Genomic DNA, 23,235 nt, shown 5'->3' on the forward strand with positions numbered 1-23,235 from the left:
GCCTTCTCCACCCCCAACACCTATGGCAACCCACTGTTATCTCTTGCCTAAACTGCAAAACCTCCTGACTCACATCTCTGCTTCTCTATGCAATATACAAGATGATCTTTTAAATATATAAATAAAATTGTGTCATTATCTTTTCTTACAACATTCAATGATTTCCTATTGCCTGTAGAATTAAGTCGCAATACCCTACCTACCCTACACAGCTTCCATCTGGCCACCTGGCTCTCCCTCCTTCCTTTTGCCTTTCCTCACTGTGCTCTTAGATAATTCTTAGATCACACTACTTTCTTTGATGCTCAAACTCTTTCTTGTCATAGGGCCTTAGTTATTTATTCCCTAGGAAAGAAATGTTTTTCCCCTGTTAGTCATATGCTGACTCCTTCTGATTGTTCAAATCTAAGAGCCTTTCCCTGTACACCCAAGATAAAGGGCCTCCCTTTTACTAAGTTCTATCACTCTTTGATAGTTTTCAAAATTTATTGGTTGGCAGCTTGCATGTTTGAAAGGGAAAAGTAGCCCCCGATGTCTAGGAACTGATCTAATCCATGCAGTGATACCTCAGCATTGTGAGAAGCTGGTCTGGAGCCCACAGGTAGATCATATTGTTCACCCATTAGACAGAAATAACTTCATAGAGTACCATCATGAAACACGGTCACTCTAAGAGCATAATAAATTGAGTGAAAATAATGCTACAGCATTATTTCACTTAAAAACAAATAAAAATTTGTGGTACTATATAACCCACAAAATGTCAAACCATCTTTTGGTTAACATGAATGAATGCTTTTTTCCTACCAATCATAGCTTTATTTTCACTATAGTCAGCTCTTGCTATAGATAAAATTTATTGTGCTGTCCAATCCTAGAATCGCTTCTACTTTCTGACAGCATCCAATCCAGAACAAAGCCTTGCTTTCTTAAACCGTCTCCAGAATCACCTAATAAGCCCAAACTGCCTTTACTAATGCCCTTACTTATGAGGCATCTTACTAAGGTATTTCTTGGTTCCCTGTGGTGTGTGTTCTTCCTTGTTACAACAGTTAATAAATCTACTTGTTCAAGTAAAGGAATGCCCCTCATGGTCTTTCCCTGGATGGCATTGACTGCTTGTTGGTTGGCTGTTGGTTTTCTGACTGTCTTCAAATAGAAGATGAACTCCCTTAGAGCCTTGTTGTCTCATTTGCTATGACTGCATCTGCAGAGTCTTAAATAGACCTGCCACTTAATAGACCCAATATATGTTTGTTGAATGACTTCTTTGATCTCTTTGACATGGAAATTTAATAAGCTGTAGAACAGTGATTTTCAAATAAGGATCCTTAGCCTAAAGACCCCAAGGTTTCACTTGATGGATTGCAACCTAAACCAGAAATGTAAGTCCTTTATTTGCTTTTTATAGACAAGTGGCACACAAGCCACAGGACTTGGATTTTCACCATGCAGTTAAGGGCTGGCTACCTTATTAAGAATTAAACAACCTTAGCTTATTAAGAATTAAGCAATCTTAGCATTCGTAAGCTAAAAATAGCATATAATTACAGTTACTCAGAACTGAAATGGAATAATCTAGAGTCTGGCTGCCACATTGTGCCGGGCAATTCTTCACATTCCCACTGTACATGCATATGAACAGGTAGTAGAAATTCCTACCTGATTTCTGTTGGATATAGTTTTCAACTGATAAGAGTTTTAATTTTTTTTTTGAGGCAGATTCTTTTTTATTATTATTATTATTATTGCATTTTAGGTTTTGGGATACATGTGAAGAACATGCAAGATAGTTGCATAGGTACACATGTGGCTGTGTGATTTGCTGCCTTCCTCCCCTTCACCTATATCTGGCATTTTTCCCCATGATATCTCTCCCCAACTACCCAAACCCTGCTGTCCCTCCCTTATTCCCCCCAACAGACCCCACTGTGTAGTGCTCCCCTCCCTGTGTCCATGTGTTCTCATTGTTCAACACCCGCCTATGAGTGAGAACATGTGGTGTTTCATTTTCTGTTCTTGTGTCAGTTTGCTGAGAATGATTCTTACTCTGTCGTCAGGCTGGAGTAAAGTGGCACAATCTTGGCTCATTGCAACCTCCACCTTCCAGATTCAAGCGATTCTCCTGCCTTAGCCTCCCAAGTAGCTGGGACTACAGGCATGCACCACCATGCCCAGCTAATTTTTTGTGTTTTTAGTAGAGACACAGTTTCACTATGTTGGCCAGGATAGTCTTGATCTCTTGACCTTTTGATCCACCCACCTCAACCTCCCAAAGTGCTGGGATTACAGGTGTGAACCCGAGAGTTTTAATTTTTTGAAGTAATTTGTTAGAAGTTTATTTACAACATTTGCAATTTAGTTAATTTAGATTTCTTACTTTGCTATTTAATGATACATAATTGCATCAATGCACATTTGTTAATAGATTTCAGACATGCTTTACAGTTCAAATATTAATCATCTCTTTTCCTTCCCATTTTCTTGCTTCCCAAATTTATTTGTACAGTGATAATTCAATTCATTTTCAGTGTTCACAGGCAAATAGGCAGGCTTCAAGGCTTTTTTTTATACATATATAGCTAGCTGTGTCAAGAACAAAATTAGTGTAAAGAGGATAAAATGTCTAAGAGAACTCTGTTACAAAGTCACTAAGTCTGCAGGCCATGGACCTTGTGATTCAGCCATGAGTTTAGGTAATATAAACCTCTTCTGAAAGCAAAAGACAACTAGTACATCTGCTGTCCTATGACTTATGACAAGGGAAGAGTCAATTCAGATCTGTGACCCCTCTTTTTGTTTCCTAGTCTAGCAGCTATTTTGTTTATCTAGGTGTTAGCAACAACGAGCTTTCTTTTCAGTCTATACAGCTTTTTCTGACAGAACAGTCAAAACAGTTATCTGATTACTAAGGTAATGGCAGACACGAAGTCTTTCTCTGTGGGTTTCCTAGATTAGGAGATAATAGAATCATTTTCAAAGAGTCAAATAAATTATTTATTATATAATAAAAACCTTTAATTTAGGAGACTGTTTCACTCTTTAATATATATTTTCCCAACCATCACACTTTGCACCAATTCAGCAGGGATGAATGTATAAATGTTTCATTTCCAAGTTGCTAAGTGGGTGTCTTTCAAAGGATCTGATTTTGCAGTGGAACACATAAAAATAATATTTGTTACTTTTCTTGTTCCACTTATAGACCTATGAAACTGTAGCTTCTAATAAATTCAAACTGATCTTTATTTTCATATTTTTGCTTTCAATTGTTTTGTAATTGTGAAATTACACCTAAATACATAAATTGATTAGAACTTAAAATACTGCCTGACTAATGTGTTAGGATAAAATTTTACAGGGGAAAAAAAGTATAATAATTTCTCTAGAATTCTAGTTCCTCTTCCAAAAGTCACAGCTGCTGCCAAAAAAAAAAAAAAAAAAAAAAAAAAAAAAAAAAAAAAAAAAAAAAAAACTTTGTTTCATCTAGAATAAATTTAGGTATGATTAGCTTGTCCTATTTAGGTACAATGTTGACATAATGGGCTCAAAATTTGACAAATTGTACAAATACTACTACATCACATATTTTAAAGGCTATTTAAGGGACCATAAGACACTATAGGCTTCAGTCTATCAATGGGTCAATTAATCAATATTGCATGTTGATGTATACTGTGGTTCCAGGCAGGATTACCACATATTATAAAGTGATATTTAAGGTTTGTGATGATTTTCTCCATCAGAAAAATTTCAAATAGGGAAAAAAAGATAACACATATATGTAAATTGGATATCAAAAATAATAAGTAATATATTCTTTAAATATTATAAAAACATTAGAACAGTGTTTCTCAAAATATAGGCTAGAAGTCTTGGGAGGCCAAGGGTGAGGACAGGGAAAGGAGTGTCATAAGGCCTTTTCAGTGAGGTCTAACTATTTTCAAAATAATACTAACATGTTACTGCATGTTCTAACTCTTATGTGGGAGCTAAAAGAAGTTTAGCTGATTGAAATAGAGAGCAGAATTGTAGGCTGGGTAAACAGGGAAGGGAGAATAGGGAGAACTTGGCTAATGGATACAAAATTATGTTTAAGTAGGAAGAATAAGTGCTAGTGTTCTGTAGCACTGTAGGGTAAATATGGTTAATAATAATTGAATATATATTTTCTTTTTTCTGTTTTTTTTTTTTTAAGACCAGATCTCACTCTGTCACTCAAGCTGGAGTGCAGTGGCTCACTGCAATCTCAACCTCCCTGGCTCAGGTGGTCCTCCCACTACAGCCTCCCAAGTAACTAAAACACCACACCTGGCTAATGTTTTGTATTTTTTGTAGAGATGGGGTTTTGCCATGTTGATCAGGCTGGTCTCGAACTCTTGGGTTCAAGCAATCCATTTGCCTTGGCCTCCCAAAGTGCTGAAATTACAGGCATGAGTGACTGTGCCCAACCTAATGTATATTTTCCAAAAGCAAGAAGAGAGGACTTTGAATGTTCCCCAAACAAAGACATGATAAATGTTTGAGAGTATGAAAATGCTAATTACCCTGATTTGATTATTACATGATGTATGCATTATCAAAATTACTCTGTATCTCATAAATATGTTCAGTTATTATATGTCAACAAAAAAGAAAAAAACTTTACCCTTTTCATTCTCACTCTTTCATAAGGATACAGTGAAATTTTTCAAGACTACATGACATGAAATATTGCAATAGATCGAATGCAGAAGCAGACATGAGCCCCAGTCTTCTATTTTAAAAGATAGTGAAAAGATTTGCAAAAACATAAAACAGTACTGTTTTCTTCAAAATGTATGTTTTTAAAAGTGTAGTTACTTTTTACATTTATGTTAATATTAATTGGTTTATTGTTATTTTTAAATGAGTTACATATTTAACTTTTATCACCTTTAAATACCCACATATGTAATCTACATAAACAATATGTCTTTGGAGTCTTGCATTATTTTCAACAGTGAAAATCAGATCTAAGACCAAAATTGAGAATCGCTGCTTTAGAGAAATCCTAGATTATTTATGTGGTTATTATGTAATACATGTGTCCTGTGGCTTCTAAGTTTCTGGCCAATTTATCAACCTCATTTAGATAGGAGTAACATATTATTATTAAGTTAACATTCTTTTAGGTTGTCTACAATTTGTGATACTAGATTTTTTTATTAATTCATGGTAGTGGTCTTTAGAATATAAAACATTTTCTTCACAGAATGGATGGGCTTTTGATTATTCCACAGATGAAGTACACTTCCTTGGGTCATGTCATGAAGTGATTCTGTACCATAAATCATTAACATATTGGCATGGCCCATTCCAATGTGAAATGTGTCAGTGTTACTAATAACGGTTTAACTTCCAAAGTGAGTGAATAATTTTTTTTGTTGTAAATAACAATAAATGTAGATTGGAGATTTTGTCTGTGTTAACATCATTCTCACTCACTTGCATGACAATATGACTATTTAAGTGAAAAGGAGCAGATGAGGTTGTAGCCAGCTTGCTGGGAAGGCACCTGTGGTGTGTCCTGAAGGTAAACTCCATTTGTCTTGCTTGTGACAGTGAAAGTGGAGAATCTCTAAAGCAATTAATGTAGCATGTAAATAAGTGACTAAACTCAATGCACACTAATGACTTCATTGTTTTTGCTTGATCTAACTAGAGTTTATGCACAAATGATGACTGAAATAAAGCCTAACATTTTCTACAGAGTGCAAGCAAAATCTAGCGCATTGCAAAATAAAACAGCATATTTCCCAGGCTTCACATGAATCTATGCAGTTTGAAAAGGAGGAAAATTCTAAGAGTAGTGTTTACCAAGCCAAAGCCTTTGGTCTTCATTAAATATAGAACACTAGTTTCTTCCATGGTGAGGGAGTCATGTTAAATATAAAATTTATTGAATCATAGAACTGAAATATTCTATGCAAATCCTAGATGTAACGTCTTCATGTTAAGAATTAATAAGAATTTCTGCTATTTATTGACCATTGAATCTGTGCTAGTTTCTCTGCTAAGTGTTGCATTTTATCTTATTTATATCTTATGGAAATTTTCAAATGGTATATATTGCTGTTACTTTGATTTTATGGATGAAGCAGCTGTGACTTAGAGAAGTGGACTAACTAGCTAAATCTAAGTGCCAAGGCTGTAAAACCAGATCTGTCTGATTTCACTGCCTCATTCTCACCACTAAGTTATTCTCTCTCCATAGTCACTTATTACATGCATTTGATTGGCGAAATTTATTTCTCAGGAAAGGACACCCAAACACAGACAGATTAAATGGTTTGTACAGTCACCAAATAAGAAACAAAATCTGTATGTGTTCATTTTCTTCCTCAGGTGGACATGTGGACTCAATCTAGGATATGGGCCTAGATATCATTATTTTCTGAATTTTCAGAATGCTTACAACTGTGCAGTATAACTTACGTGGCATGTATAATATACTAGTGTGTGTGTATGTGTGTGTGTTCTCAATGGACTTTGTCTTATATTTGTTTATCTTTCCCACAATTCTTTGCATCTAGTTAGGCTGCAAGATGTATTCGTTTAATGACTGAATGACTAAGTAAGAAAATGGCCCAATACAGTGCTTTCCTGAATGCAAGCTCTCGGAATTACTAAGAGCTATAAGAGAGGAGAGAAAGCAGCCCCATCACTGGCCACTCACTTCAATATGAGTCCTCTTATACTGTTTTTCATATTGAATTATTCACAAGCATTATTTTGGGAAAAATGCTTTTATTGCTAGAGAAGTTTCTGTTTTTTTTTTTTAAACACCTGTTTACACTATGTCAGAGCCCAGTTTCTCAGTTTGAAATTAGCAAAATTCAGTTGGGTCCAGTGATTTTTCTAGAATGAAGGCTGAAATGTGGCTTAAAATATGTGAATTCTTGTTCTGATTTTACCACTTACTAGTCACATTTCTATGTGTTAGATTACTTATTTTTTAAATTACATTTTTGATATACTTTGTCAGTCTTTTTTTTTCCCGTTGTTTTGTTTTTCTTAATTTTTTGAGACCAGGTATTTCTATTGACCACACTGGAGTGCAGTGCCATGATCATGGCCTCTTAGGCTCAAGTGATCTTTCCACTTCAGCTTCCTGAGTAGCTGGCACTACAAGTGCTACACTGCCACACCCAGCTAATTTATTATTAGTAGTAGTGGCAGTAGAAATGAGATCTCACTATGTTGCCCAGATTGGTCTCAAATTCCTGGCCTCAAGTAATCCTCCTGTCTCAGCCTCCCAGAGTACAGGAAGGAGCCACGGAGTCTGGTCTTAGCAGTTCTTCCCAGTTTTGATAAAGATAAAATGAGAGAATATATGTAAAAATGCAACAAAATGCATAAAGTGATATATGTTAGAATAATTATTGATTATATTTTGTTAAATAATATATTAGCAGTTATTTTTAAATCTTTATTTCATCTACAGTGGGACCATGTATATGCTGTGTTCTCCACAGGTGATTTTTAATCCTATTCACTAGTCCTAACACTTACTAATAAAAGTTGTTTCTTTATGAACTAGATAGAGACATTTTCTGATTCCAGTATACCTAAAAGTCATTATCTAAAGGACTCAAAGATCTAATTCACAGCATGTTACATAATTGTGCCATCTAGAAAGTCATCAGCAAAAATATTAAAAATGTAGACCTACAAAACATATAAATGTAAAAATTATAAAACTATTATTTAAAAGACCTACAAAAATATAAACGTTCCTAGTACTAAGTAACCTATAAAAGACTTAAGGAAAGAAAGCATTTTTACCCAAACATACAGCCATAGATTTTGACTAGAGTATCACATTAACACATTTATTTATTTATTCCTCATTTGCTTAACAAGACTAAATGTCTAATATAACCAATCCCTGTGCTAGAAGCTAATGTTCCAAAGATGAAGTGGACAGTGGTTCATCCCTTGAGTTGCTAATAATCTAGGGAAAAGATAAGAAATATACAAACTACAACAAACACAGAGCTATTTGAATAAGTGCCCCAAAAAGCATTATTACAAAGTACCATGGAAGCACAATGGAAATAATGACTAACTCTTCCTAGGGGATTTGGAAAGGCTGCAGAAAAGAATAGCATTTGAGCTTGGTACAAAACAATGTGTAGGAGTTTACCAAAATTATTTATTTAAATTGGAAAAGGGCATCCCCAGATAGAAAAGACAGCATGTTCATGCCAGCAAAGATGCCAGGGAACACACCATACTCGAGACAATGTGAAAATTAGAACAAGACTCTTGAAAAGTAGTTTGACAGATTGTTTCAAGATCTATAAAAGCATTACTTCTTCAGTGTAGTCATTTCATTTATGGTCGTTTATGTTGTGAAAAACATACAAAGGGAGAAAATTGTTATTTACAAAGCAGAATGCAGAATAGAAATATGTTCATCATTTAAAAAACACCAAATAGGTATGTACATTACCTCCATTTGATTGATTATTCTTTTGCTACTAGAATAATTATAAATATTCTAAATCAATCTAAATATAAATATTCTAAATCATGGAAAAATGTATGTGCCATTACATAACTTATAAAACCAAAGAAAACAATATCTTTGTTACTATAATTATTTAAGATTATCTGTACAAATAAGAAATGAAGAATCTGAAATGAAAATCAAAACAACAGCATCATCAACAAAAATAATATAAAGTCGTATCAAGGAGGTGGGATTGTGAGTTTTTTTTTAATAGATTTACTTTTTTGTGGTCATATCATTTATGAATTCAACTAATAGTTACTGATGATTTCATATGTGCTGGAAGCATTGCTAAGCCCTCTAGCTGAAAAGATAAAGAATCTTATCATTTTTTTATAATAAATTCTAACAATTTTAAGAAAAAGCACTTTATACCTCAATGCCTTTGCTAAAATAATTAACTCTACCATCATTGAAGGCCCAACTTGAATGCAGCCTTTTCCATGAAATCTTTTGATAATCTATTCATCCCATCATTCCTAATCGTTTCCTAGATTTACCAGTCTCTCTCTCCAAATGAAAGTCATTGTGTTTGCTAATTGAATTGGAGGAGCCAGCATGTCCAAGGCTGGTGTGAGTACTGCAGGGGATGACTGGAGAAGATTCTGGTTCTTGACTTTATGTATATTGGAGAGTGTGTATCTCAAATAAGGTCTAAAACAACCTACGTCAGGATCATGTGGAGTACATGTTATACATACAGATTTTCACTCTCATCCCTGGAAATTATTATTCCATAGATCAGAGTGGGACTAGACACTTTGCATTGTTAATAAGCACCCTAGATCTTAACTTTGGAAAATTATTGCTATAAAATATTGAGTCTTCATGAAATAAGTGCATCTGCTGCTGGAAATTTTTCTTGGAACACTGTATTTGTATAAGTGTCCATTTGAAAATATCATCTGTTCACTGATTTTTTTAATATATTCAGTTCAAGCTGAACTTTGTTTCCAACTCAGAGTCACAGTTTTGTTAATAGGCAACATTCACTCCATGTAGATTCTGTATGTAAATATGCTTATGTTCATACATTGGATTGTGAAGTCATCTGTGGCCTTCTGTATAGGTGTCTTATTTAAGTCATTCTTGTTGCATAAAATATTACTGCTTGGCGCATTATCAAGAGCAGGGAAAGGAGTGGATGAAGTGGACTCACACTTGATAATGCCTGACAAGCTATATTCACTGACAAACCAAAGTTTCTCACATAGTGCATTGTTATGCCTCAACTACATGTAAGGTTTTGTGTTCATTTTTCCTTTTGAAAATGAACTCTTCCCTCCCTACTCTCCATTCTTCCTTTTCTCCAATTTTCCTTCCTTTCTTGTAATAGACTTGCCCATGGACTATGGTTTTTTGATTAATGCTTTCATCAATAAGTTACGAAAAATACTCAGTCACAGACTACTGTTTGGTAAAATGTATTGTCCTGAAATATTCAATTCCGTATTAACCTTATCCTTTGGGTTTGGAGGGCTGGATCGAAGTGAACAATACATCATCCTTCTGTGGAAGTAAGAGAAATATGTAGCATGCCAAAAACTCAGAAAATGTAAAAACTTGTTAGAGACTGGCAGAAAATCTAGAGATTAGTCTGAAATCAGCATGTTTTGGCACCATTAATCTTTGACCTTAAACTTTCCAACCTCCAGCCAGCTTGGAGAAAAGCTACAGTTGGAAGATTTCTGTACAGTGTACTATTTCATCTTCATGAGTCATCATTTCACATGAAATGGGCTGAGGACTTTTCTCTGGGTAGATTTATTGTCAAACAATTGGGGAGGTTTGGATCTGACTTCAGTAGGTTCTCATATTATAAAGGAAATCTTACTTCTCTCTAGAGGTCTAGAAAGCCATCCTATGAAAACCCCTCTCAAAATAAATGATTTTCTAGGATATACAAAATAACACTGCCTGTATATCCGCACATTCATGGTTTCTAATTGCAGCAGTGAGGTAGGAACCAATTCAGCCAAGTGCCCTATTTGTAGGTAGGAAAGAGTCATCCTATTCTAAATGCTATGATGTGTACATTTCTTCTATCAATATTAATCTTCATTGCTCAAAAATATTTTCAACTAAAATATCCTATACTTATAAAATTCAATATGGAAAACTATCCCTTAATGGATGACTCTAAAATCATCTGCATTTTTCATCTCCTCTGTGAAGCCATTCTCTGTTCCTGTATCTCTCTTGGTAAACAACTACTCCTACCAACTTTTCTTTTTATTTCTTTTAAGCTTCTCATTTTTATTCATTAGAAATCTTGTTGATATGGCTTTTCCTGAAAAATTCTGAAGTTGAAACTCCAATATGGCCCCAAGATTCTTAAAGTATGAACGATGGAATGTTTATTAACACTGCAGACTCTTGGAATCCATCTAAGTTAAAGTGAGAATTGGTCTCCAGGGAAAAACCCCCAAATCTGGATATTTAACATGTTCCTTGTTGATTCTTAGGCATAATAAAGTTTAAGAAAACTATTCTAGAGCACTAGGAGTACTTTATATTTGGAGAGAACATTCAAAATGTAGTCACAGACTTTCAGTTGCCAGCTTCATGGATATACATGTTATTTATTCCCTCTGAGTCCCAATTTCTTTATTTTTAACATTAGCGTAGTAATTTTTAGGGTATAATGTTAATGAAAAGATTGCATGATGCTATAGGTTTTGTTGTTTCTTTTTGCTTTTTAAAAAGCATTACCTAGATAACAACCAGTGTTAAAAAAACAAACCCACAATAATACAGTAGCAGAAAAAAACAACAGTATAAGACGACGTGGAATTTTACTCACTTAGACATTAATTCCCTTCCTATCTCTAATCTATACTTGCAAATATTAAATTAATAGTTCATAAGAGTTTAATGGTACTCCACGGTCTCAAAGTACTGCTCCCACTATTAGGAGGAAAAGCAAAAAATAATAAGAAACCAAGACAATCTGCTTTGATTTTCCACCACTTCTATTTTTCCCATCTCTTAAAAACTGAAAACAATCCGAAATATTTCCCTATGCTATAGTTGCCATCACCTGGAGTTTACTTTCTGACATATGTCTTTGAAAAGTCAACCATGAATCCTATTCATCATGACTGTGGTGAAAATATAGATAAAAATTTGCATTAAAAATACTTCAGCAGCCACTCAAATTTTTCTGAAAGGAGAATACTCAAAGCTTCTTCTTTTGTATTTCATAACTATAAATACTCATTGGAATATTTTGAAGGATTGTACCGTCTCTCCCTGATAGCAAAGGCTTTCCATGCCTTAATACATCAACATGGGAAAGAGAAGGCTTTGGAGATTTTTGCTATCTCTTATTGAACATCAACTTTTTCTCCTTCCCCTAAGTCTCCCCCCACCCAACCCCCAGACAGAGTCTTGCTCTGTCAGCGAGGCTGGAGTGCAGTGGTGCAATCTGGGCTTACTGCAACCAGTGCCTCCTGGATTTAAGCAATTGTCCTGTCTCAGCCTCTGAGTAGCTGAGATTACAGGCACACACCACTATGCCCAGCAAAATTTTGTATTTTTAGTAGAAACGGCCTTTCACCATGTTGGCCAGTCTGGTCTCAAACTCCTGACCTCGTGATCTACCCACCTTGGCCTCCCAAAGAGTGGGAATACAGGCATGAGCCACCACACCTGGCTCCCTTTCCCCAAGTCTTATCTTGGTTGATATCTATGATGATTTTTGAAAGCATCTTGAAATTTGCCAGTATCAGGTTCACTGGTTGCTTTGGTAAAGAATGTCACTTTTACTTAACATTTAAAACAAATTACTTAACCTTTACATTAAAATCCAGCATCTCTAAAATGAAGGAGTTAGACTATTCAAGTCATAAAAATCTATCTAGTTTTAAGAGAATTATGACATGTCGTATTCTCCCTCACCACAGAGTTTGTAATAATAGCCATGAGTTTGTGGCCATCGTATTATGATCAGGACTTCTTTTTTTCTTTTTATAGCACTCTCTCTTGCCCTTTCTCTCTTGCCTTCTTTCTCCTCTGCCCTCCCTCCCCCAGCTGTTTTTCTGTGACATTTCCAACAGTTCCTTTGCAACAAAGGCATTAGTTTTGCTTAAAGCTGCTCCACTGTCCTAGTGCTCCACTGGCTCTGTCTTTGAGCCTTGCTGTACTAACCCAGAACACCACAGGCCTCACAATGTGTGGGGATTAGCATTAAAGGAGTCACGGGGGAAAAGCACCAGAAGTTAGTCCTGAGAACTCTCTTCTCAGAAACCTTATCTATGGATAGAGAGAGTTGGTGAGAGCCTGAGGATAAGAACTGCAGACATAGTTTCTAAGGGGAGAGAGTGGCACCCTGCATCCCCTGCAAGCTGTGATGTAGGATGGTCCAAGATAGAATCTGTTCACTTTCTTGCTTACAAGCTCACCTTTGTAGACAAAGTAGCTTAAGAATTATAAGAATTATAATTTGAGGGTTACAAAAGCTTCCTCTCCTTCACATATTTCCTCCTGTGATTCCTGTAATTACTACTTTGTTGTTGTTGTTGTTTTGAGATGGAGTCTCACTCTGTTGCCAGGTTGGAGTGCAGTGGCATGATCTCAGCTCACTCCAATTTTTGACTCCCTGATTCAAGCGATTCTCCTGCCTCAGCCTCCTGAGTAGCTGGAACTACAGGCATGTGCCACCACACCCAGCTAATTTTTGTATGTTTAGTAGAGATGAGATTTCACCATGTTGACCAAGATGATCTCGATCTCCTGACCTCATGATCTGCCTGCCTTGGCCTCCCAAAGTGCTGGGATTACAGGCGTGAGCCACTGTACCCAGCTACATATTCTGGCCATGCCTTTAAAAATGGAAATGTCATGCAAAGGAATAAAGACTTCAAGTAATTTGTATTGTTAATTTCAATTAGGTTAATTTCTCACTTTAATTTTTTTAAAAAAAAACTCTGAAGAGCAGATAACTTAACCTGTCACTGCATTTGAACAAATTGACCCTAATCTCTTTACTAACACACTTTTACCTCTGACTTCCAGGTCACCATCCTTTGAGTTATCCTCCTGTCTCTTCATCCTCATTTGCTGTTTTTTCCTCTTTTCTGTAACTTATTAAAATTGGAGAGACCTAGGGCTTGGTTCTTGGTCCCATCTAAATCTTGCCACTTTACAATATGTGCTTCACAATGTAGAATATATATATTTTTAATTTTGGGGGAAGAAGGTAGAAAAGTTTAGCATTTAGAACATGGTTTATCTCAGCACTGTTGACATTTGGGTCCAGATAATTATTTGTGACTGGGACTGTCCTGTACATTATCGAATGATTAGCAGCATCCCTGGCCACTATCCACTAGATGCTGATAGCACCCTCCCATTTTGACAACCAGAAATGTTACCAGATATTGTCAAATATTCCCTTGGGTGTGGGTTGGAGCAAAATCACCATCCCAAACCACTGATTCATAGCAGTTGTATGTAAAACCTCCAAACGCTTTAATTATTCAAATTATAAGCTTTGACTTAATTTGGCCAACTCAATTTTTTTTATTTGTATCTCTGTATTTGCATCTTATTTGTATTTATTTGTATCTCTTAAAGTTACAAGAATCTGAATAACAAGTGTTATTCAACAAGAGAATCTATAAGCCATGTTTTGAATTTTGGATAACATAAGTATTTCCTGGGGAAAAAACACATGAAAATTTGTTTTGTCTTTAGTCCCACACCATTATTGGTAAAAACATGGATGTTATTTTGCTTTTGAAGCAGCAGTGAACAATAACCTAAATTGAAATTTAAGTTTAGCTCGGCCACTTCTTGCTAATTGCATCCAGCTGAGAAAACTGAGGCTTGGAGAGGTTAATTTGCCCAAGTCTGGGTAAATATACAAATCATTTACTTCTCAGCCCTTTACATTTGTGTCTGGAAGAATTACACAAAATTTAGGTGAATCATCACTCCAAATTGTGAAGCTCTTATTGCATGTCTGTATTGTTATTTGCATTCATAGATAAAAGAACCTCAAGTTGACATAAAATATGAAGGTCTTCAGCTAAGACTGCCAGAACCTTTATTTTACAGTTCCCTTCTTGACCACACCTACCCTAATTTTTTTACATAAAAAAAGCAGGCTACATATCCCTCTCTCTATATCCACCCCTTCCCCCTCAAGATTTTACCTGAAAACATCTACCAGTCATGTTATTCTAAACTAAGTGAACATATCGATAACATTATTTAGTTAATTTTAAATTAGAAAAGTAAACCATAGACTTGAACAAAATATATTAAATAGTATCTAATAAAACTATGTCTTAGTCCTACCTTTAAACTCAGTCTCTCTCCTCAGATGTAGCCAGTATTAACTGATAATTTATATCCTTACAGATATTTACTGTAGTCTGGGCAGGGTGGCTCATGTCCTGGTACTTTAGGAGGCTGAGGTGGGTGGATCACTTGAGATCAGGAGTTTGAGACCCACCAGGTCAACATGGTGAAACCCATTTCTACTAAAAAGACAGAACAACAACAACAACAACTAAGCTTGGCATGGTGGCACTTGCCTGTAATCCCAACTACTCGGGAGGCCGAGGTGGAAGAATCGCTTGTACCTGGAGGCAGAGGTTGCAGTGAGCCTAGATCCCACCACTGCACTCTATCCTGAGTGACAGAGCAAGACTCCCTCTCAAAAATAAATAAATAAATTTCCTCTGCATATACAACCATTTGTGTGTGTATACATGCATGTGTTGTGTAAGAACAGCCTAAACGAATTTAAATTTTATGCCTTTTTTATTCAAATGTAGCTGAGAAATCTCTTCCTATAAAAACATACGATTTAACACATTGTATCTTAGAGATGAAGAGTATTTCACCTGTAAGGTTGTATTATGGTTTATCTAATCAGTTTACTAGCAGTGATTAAGATGGTTTCTAGTTTGTGGCTAAATGTAAAGGGCTGAATAAGTGTAGCATTGAAGCTTTATTATTATTTTCTTTTTGATGACAGGAGCTCTGAACGATAATTTTTTTTAAGAATAAAGTTTGTTAAGAATTATGTTATTAAAAAAAAAAAGAATTGTTCATATCCTTTGCCCACTTTTGAATGGGCTTGTTTGTTTTTTTCCTGTAAATCTGCTTGAGTTGTTTGTAAATTCTGGATATCAGCCCTTTGTCAGATGGGTAGACTGCGAAAATTTTTTCCCATTCTGTTGGTTGCCGATCCACTCTAGTGACTGTTTCTTTTGCCGTGCAGAAGCTGTGGAGTTTCATTAGGTCCCATTTGTCTATTTTGGCTTTTGTTGCCAATGCTCTTGGTGTTTTGTTCATGAAGTCCTTGCCTACTCCTATGTCCTGGATAGTTTTGCCTAGATTTCCTTCTAGGGTTTTTATGGTGCCAGGTCTTATGTTTAAGTCTTTAATCCATCTGGAGTTAATTTTAGTGTAAGGTGTCAGGAAGGGGTCCATTTTCTGCTTTCTGCACATGGCTAGCCAGTTTTCCCAACACCATTTGTTAAACATGGAATCCTTGCCCCATTGCTTGTTTTTGTCAGGTTTATCAAAGATTGTATAGTTGTATGTATGTTGTGTTGCCTCCGGTGCCTCTGTTTTGTTCCATTGGTCTATATCTCTGTTTTGGTACCAGTACCATGCTGTTTTGATTACTGTAGCCTTGTAGTATAGTTTGAAATCCGGTAGTGTGATGCCCCCCGCTGTGTTCTTTTTGCTTAGAATTGACTTGGCTATGCGGGCTCTCTTTTGGTTCCATATGAAGTTCATGGTGGTTTTTTCCAGTTCTGTGAAGAAAGTCAATGGTAGCTTGATGGGGTATGAACAGATACTTTACGAAAGAAGACATATATGAGGCCAACAATCATATGAAAAAATGCTCATCGTCACTGGTCATCAGAGAGATGCAAATCAAAACCACATTGAGATACCATCTCACGCCAGTTAGAATGGCGATCATTAAAAAATCTGGAGACAACAGATGCTGGAGAGGATGTGGAGAAAAAGGAACACTTTTACACTGTTGGTGGAAGTGTAAATTAGTTCAACCATTGTGGAAGACAGTGTGGCGATTCCTCAAGGCCTTAGAAATAGAAATTCCATTTGACCCAGCAATCCCATTACTGGGTATATATCCAAAAGACTATAAATCGTTCTACTATAAGGACACATGTACACGAATGTTCATTGCAGCACTGTTTACAATAGCAAAGACCTGGAACCAACCCAAATGCCCATTGATGATAGACTGGATTGGAAAAATGTGGCACATATACACCATGGAATATTATGCAGCAATCAGAAATGATGAGTTCGTGTCGTTTGTAGGGACATGGATGAATCTGGAAAACATCATCCTCAGCAAACTGACACAAGAACAGAAAGTGAAACACCGCATATTCTCACTCATAGGTGGGTGATGAAAAATGAGAACACATGGACACAGGGAGGGGAGTACTAAACACTGGGGTCTATTGGGGGGAAAAGGGGAGGGCCAGTGGGAGGGGGAGGTGGGGAGGGATAGCCTGGGGAGAAATGCCAAATGTGGGTGAAGGGGAGAAGAAAAGCAAAGCACACTGCCATGTGTGTACCTACGCAACTGTCTTGCATGCTCTGCTCATGTACCCCAAAACCTATAATCCAATAAAAAATTTAAAAAAAAAAAAAAAAAGAATTATGTTATTATCGAATAAATAGTCTGGATAGAAAAACACATGACAATATCTATTTATAAAATCTTGAAAAATGCTTTATTATTTCCTGGTAGTCGATACTAAATGAAAGAAAGGAATAAATTTGCAAAAAATTTCTGACAGGGATCAATCTTTCAATAATGTGTCTAGTTTAAAAAATCGTTCCCAAGACTATTTAAAAAATAGTTCCCAAGAACTGAGCTTTGGAATTTCAGCATTCTACAACTAAGTTGCAGTTTACTTATGAAGCATATCTATCAATGTTTATTTTCATTCACTTTTTTTTCTAAATAGTGTTGCCTGACTGCAAAAGGTGTTGGAATTAGTTCTTTCAAACACATGAATATAATTAAAATTTGGCAATGAAAAGCAATCAAGATAAGTGCTAGGGTGGCTAGGATACTTTTTCTTCTAGAAATTTTATTCCTGAAGATTGTTATATCTCCATGATACTGTCATTTTAAACACACTCTGGTCCCATCACTTACAGCCTACTCGGTCAGACTGTATATATACTCATTCCAGTTACATTAAAGAAATGTGTAAACATATCTATTATTACAGTATGATCACTGGAAGCAGATGTATTTGGGGATATATTTCCATATTGTATTCCAGATGTGTAGTCGTTGCTTACCAAATAATTATTGTAAATTTCAGAGAAATGGCAGCAAATAAGTACATATTTTCATAGTTGGATAATACATTTGTTCTTCAGGCTTTGGAAACAGGATGTGCATCTTTTGGTGCTTGTTTTTATTTTTAGTGATTGATCAAATGGCATATTTATTGGGACTTAAATTGTCTTTAAAGAGGAACACTTGTAATTAGCAAAAAAAAATGTATTTCTTAATGTTGCATAATTGTCTTTACAAACTCATCCTATAAAAATACTCATTATAAACATGGCATTCAAAAAATATTCATTAACTTACAAATAGAATTATAATTACAATTATAAGGCTTGGAGGAGATTCTGCTAGGAGGGTTGCATGCTAATTGCGCAGTTTAGGGCTTCTAATTTAAAATTAGGCAAAAAGATAATAATTATCTCAAGAAAAGCACATAGCAGTTTAAGGACTGAGGTTTTTTTTGTTTTTGTTTTTGTTTTTAAGTTTCCTTTCTGCTTAGCAATCACATTGGATTAGAATGTAATATAGAGAAAATGTTCGTGCATGAAAATAAGCTTTTAATTTGGTCAGGGGGTTAGAGGGAGGTCTGTTTCCCTATGCAGTCTCGGTAGGAGAACAAATTCAAAATCCACGACTGCTTAGACTTTTTGAGTGGTGCGCGGGCTGGGCTGTGTACCAACAGCCTCCTCAACTGCAGACGGAACTGCAGCATCCCTTCCTGCAGTAGCGCGTCAGCCATTGGCTCCTCGGTGACACGTGACTGATAGAGCCTTTTCTGTGTCTTTTCTCGCCCATCTGTGTGCAGGGCACTGATAGGCCGGGCTGATGCGCAGGCAATTTATCATCTTGATCTCCCACTGAGTCAGGGAGCTCTCCTGTCACCAGTATTGATTTCAGAGGATGGACTAAATTTCCTAGGATTTCCATTAAGAATTAAGAAAAAAGCTCTAAGCACGCAGGGTAGCCAGACAGACATGGATATGAGATGGCACTGTGAAAACTCGCAGGTAGCTTCTTCTGTCACAGCCGCTGCTGAGCACAGCTTAGATCTGCAGCATGCAGGGTTTAAGATACCAGAAGCCTAAAAACAATAATAATGAAAATAAGAATAAACTCATTCGGATAAACTAATTTTAAGATTTATGTTAAAATATATCTTCTTGAAGATTGCATGTCAAATTTATGCATGCTGTATGTGAAATGTAGAAAGGTTGCTTTAAATTTTAAAATGTCCTTAAACCCTGAGCATGGTTGCTTCTAGTTTTGTCTGCTGCTTTTTGTGAGCTTCAGGGGTTTATCAGCATGCTTGTGGCAAAAACAACCAAAACTTGCGTGTGTGTTTGTGTGTGTGCATATGTATGTATATATGTATTAACTTAGTTCAAGTAAAAGCATGAATAAAAAGCTGCTTTCAATACTTGCCAGACTGCTTTATTATTGTTACTGACTTGGTGAAAATTTTGCTTAAATATGCTTAGATTCTGACCATGCATGCTTTTGTGGCAGAGTGGGATTTTCATGAGCATTTGTAAAGACGGAATTTCTGAATTAAATGCATGTTTGGTAAAACAGAAAATGTATTAGTGATCAATGATTAAACCTGATTAATGTAAATATCTCATGATAAGATGTGAGTAACATTTGCTTACACTAATTCTGCTTAATAAAAAAATGCATGTCTGGGATAATAGTTTTTATATTCCTGAAATATTAATTTCTATTATTTCAACAATGGTAAGATTTTAATTTTCTAAAATGCCTCCCAGATGAAATAATTAAGAACATTTTTTAAGAGCTTATATCCTAGAAGAGGATTCTAAACTGCTGTCTGTGTATGTGAAGAGGTCATATGCATGTTCATGTGTGTGTGAATTCCTTGGGGAATTGTTTGATACCCTCCTAGCTAGTCCTTATTCTCGAGAAAAGCAAAAAATGCCTTGGCATTCAAACATTCTCTAGGCCTGTGGGGAATTATAGCTAGCAGAAGCAAGAGTGTAGCCAGATGGGACTGGCACGCTCCGAGTGAGTGGAGACAATAGGTGGGGGTGGAGCAGATGGAGGACAGAAGGGATTGCATACCAGAAAAAGGGTAGGACGGTGCCCGTGGGGAAGAGTGTGCTTAATGGTGAAGTAAGCCTGGCCTCTCTTTTCAAGGGAACTTCTGATTGCATCTTCATTTAATTAGAAGACAGAATGTCATGTCTGTGGTGACAACTATTTTCATTACATTAGGGAAGAAATTCCTTAAATAGAAGTTGCTTTACTAGATTATAAATGGTCTGTTGTCTATTTGTGGTGTTTGTCACATTTTTCTCTTTGCCATGTTCAGGAAAAGCAGAAGCAAAATTAACATTAGGCTATTGTATTATTTTAGTTAGTAGCATCTAAATGTAAATATGGCAATTTCTACTGAACTTATTTACCAGACTGGATGATTCAAGCATCTATAGGTTTTACCAAAATTTTCCCTAAATAAGTTTTCAATTCCGAAAATGCTTAGAACTCATGCTAACTAATCTATTATTTTACTTCTGGCTTTTTAATAGATGGTCATTTACAGAATAACTTTTGAATATTTTATTTAAGTATTTGTTGATTCTGTCATGCAGCGTGGAGTTTGACCAATACCCAGTTAAAATTCTGAAATAAAATTAATCTTTCAGCAACCTCCATCAAGCCTTCTGTCCCTCCCAGCTCCCAGAGATATGGGCACACCTTTTGCCCAGAAAAGTCAAAGGATTGAAGGAGGATGAAAATCAACTTACTTCTGAATCCTCTGATTTTAATGACTCTTAACAAAATTCTAGTTGAACCCACATACAATTTTCAATCCTAAGTGCAAGTGAATCTGACAAAAATCATGCTGCCAAAATATATCAAGAAAACACAAATTTAAAATGTTTAAATGCACGTTTTGGGTTGCCCATAGCTCACTTGTCAGCTATTTAGGGGATCTTATATTAATATATGTAGATAATTTCCATTCTCAAAAGAAAGTTTCCATGCTTAAAGTTCTTTTGATTTATCCTTTGAAACTTGGTTTGACAAGGAATGATGACTTAGACAAGAAGAAAAAAAATTACTTTTGGTACCTTAAATTCAGGATAATACACTCAGATCATTATACATTTACAGAGTTTTGTATTTGAGTTTTCCCAAAGTTGAAGAACAAAGCCAACTTGTTTCTTCAGTCATTTTCCTTCATGTTCTCTCCTTAGATATTAATGAAAAAAAAAAACTCAGTAAGCAGCAAAATGCTTCTCACTTGGCAAATTCCCTATAACAGAGTCTCCAGACAGACCAATATTTATATTATGGAGGGTAGACTGCTGTTCATTAGGCAAAATTACTCAGTAGTAAAGAATAAATATTTTCATTGACTTTGCACAATCAAGATTGCCCAGTAGGCTAAAAGACATATTCTCCTTGTGAGCATGAAGAATATGAAGAATGAAACTAGAATAGCCCTGAACTATTAAATGTCTGGCCACAGTTGCATTTGGCTCAACTGCCAAGCAAACTTCTCACCAAGACATTAACTAGGGATATGCGTACATGTTTACAAAATAATTAGTGATGTAGCATTGCATATTAAAGATGTTCTGGGTAGTTATGATGAAATGTTACTGTCTGTGTCACTTCCATATGCTTCTTTAATTTATGAAATATGCTCATACCAGAGCATCTGGGTGCATTTATAAAGTACAAGGGCAATCAATTAACTATATGATGGATGCAGTAGGCAGAATGCTAATTGATAGGAAAAGCTCTCTTAGCTGACACTTTTTAGTTTTCAAATGGGAAAAAAGCATGTAGCCAAGTACTTTAGCCCTTTGTCTATATTAAGTTTAAATATTTCAAGAGCTCAGCTTATACTCTGCCCATTTAGAAAATGACATTTAAATGAGATTTCACCCTATCTAAATTAGTGCTCTTAATTCTAGTATTACGAGCACTACAAAATCCACAGGTGAACAGCCTTAATGAATATTTAATTATACTTAGATCAAGTGGTGCCTTTTATTGTTTAGTCTCCTCTTTCACCTTCCATTTCTCTGGCTCTCAGTGTTTTATTCCTCTGCTGCTCTGCCTGTGGTTTATGGACTCAAACACTAACAGATAGAAAAAGATAGCATTCCATTTGTTGCAGAACTTGAGATTATTAAACATAAACAATAAGTATTTTGTAAATTCAAGATAGTATAATAATACCAAGTTTAGATTTATACGTTCTTTAGCATTTAAATTTTTTAAATTTATACTGAAGTTACCAGTATTGACCCAGAAAGACTGATTTTATCTTCTGCTATCTTATTTACATTTAATTGACAGCTGATATTTGAATCTCCTGAAGGCCTCCTTCTTTCATCTATCTAGCATAGGCAATGGAGCTAAGGACAATATTGTAGAGTAGGTAGGGAATTTCCAGTACACAGAATAATTGTAGAGAGTCACAGACAGTTACGCATTCAGGGATATCTCTAGGGTCTTTTAGCAAATTAAAGACAGTATGACTTCAAACTGTGTAATAACTATTAGAAAGCAGAATACATGAGATATTTTATATTTTTGCATCATAAACTGTGAATTATCACTGGCCATTTCCATTTGCTCCTCAAATTTTCACCTTTATTTTAATTCATTTGATTAGCCATTAGTAACTACCTCAGAATTATTTCCCAAAAATCAATGATACATTTTTTTGTCTCAATGTTATGCTATATTTTTTGATCTGTGTGCCAACCCACAATTCACTTTCTTGGGAATAAAAACATTCAAATACTTGTCCTATTTTTCCATAACTATAATGTAAAACCTTTTATTATAAAGTCTCCATTACTTTAAGTATTCATTACCTTGAAGACAAAAGCTATATATCATGGTGGGAATGACTTGAATATTATTTGGGGGAGCCAAAATAAGTCAGTTCCCAAAAGAAATTAGTTCTGAAGTCTCTATGCCCTCACTGTTGGTTCCCTTGCTTTTTTATTAAAGTGTAATGAGTCTCATAGGATTCCACCATCTTGGCTCTAAGCCTATTTCAGATTTTTGATGAAAAACATGATGACGTAAGTTCATAGCCTAAATCTAATAGTAAAGTCATGGGTAAAGTGAAGGCTTAAAAGCATGGGGAAATGCATTACCTGGCTGACTTAACATCATTCAAGTTGAAAATTCTGCAGGACTATCTCAGTCTATGGCCATAGCACCCTGAATGTACCCAATCTCATCTGATCTTAGAAGCTAAGCAGGGTTGGTCCTGGTTAGTAATTAGATAGGAGAGTGTATCAAAGGCAAAATTCTTTCCTAATCAATCATCCAATGAAATGATTTTATTTATAATGAAAAAAATATATGCAAATGTATAGATTACATATATAAAATA

General features: G+C 35.6%; 1 protein-coding gene across 49 annotated transcripts in view; it reads left to right on the plus strand.

The window, feature by feature from the left end:
- Positions 1-23,235, plus strand: part of NRXN1 (neurexin 1) — a 1,160,645-nt gene that overhangs the window by 1,079,306 nt on the left and 58,104 nt on the right. For 2 of the 49 annotated variants that reach the window (XM_035273496.3, XM_035273497.3), the window contains exon 1: positions 18,629-18,856. The exons of the other annotated variants lie outside the window; for them this stretch is intronic. In XM_035273496.3, coding sequence (XP_035129387.1) covers positions 18,824-18,856 — 33 coding nt within the window. In that variant the 5' untranslated portion in view covers positions 18,629-18,823. Of the gene's footprint in view, positions 1-18,628; positions 18,857-23,235 lie in introns of those variants that run through there. 49 annotated transcript variants of the gene reach the window in all.

This window comes from Callithrix jacchus, chromosome 14 (assembly GCF_049354715.1).
Source record: "Callithrix jacchus isolate 240 chromosome 14, calJac240_pri, whole genome shotgun sequence".
NCBI lineage: Eukaryota > Metazoa > Chordata > Mammalia > Primates > Cebidae > Callithrix > Callithrix jacchus.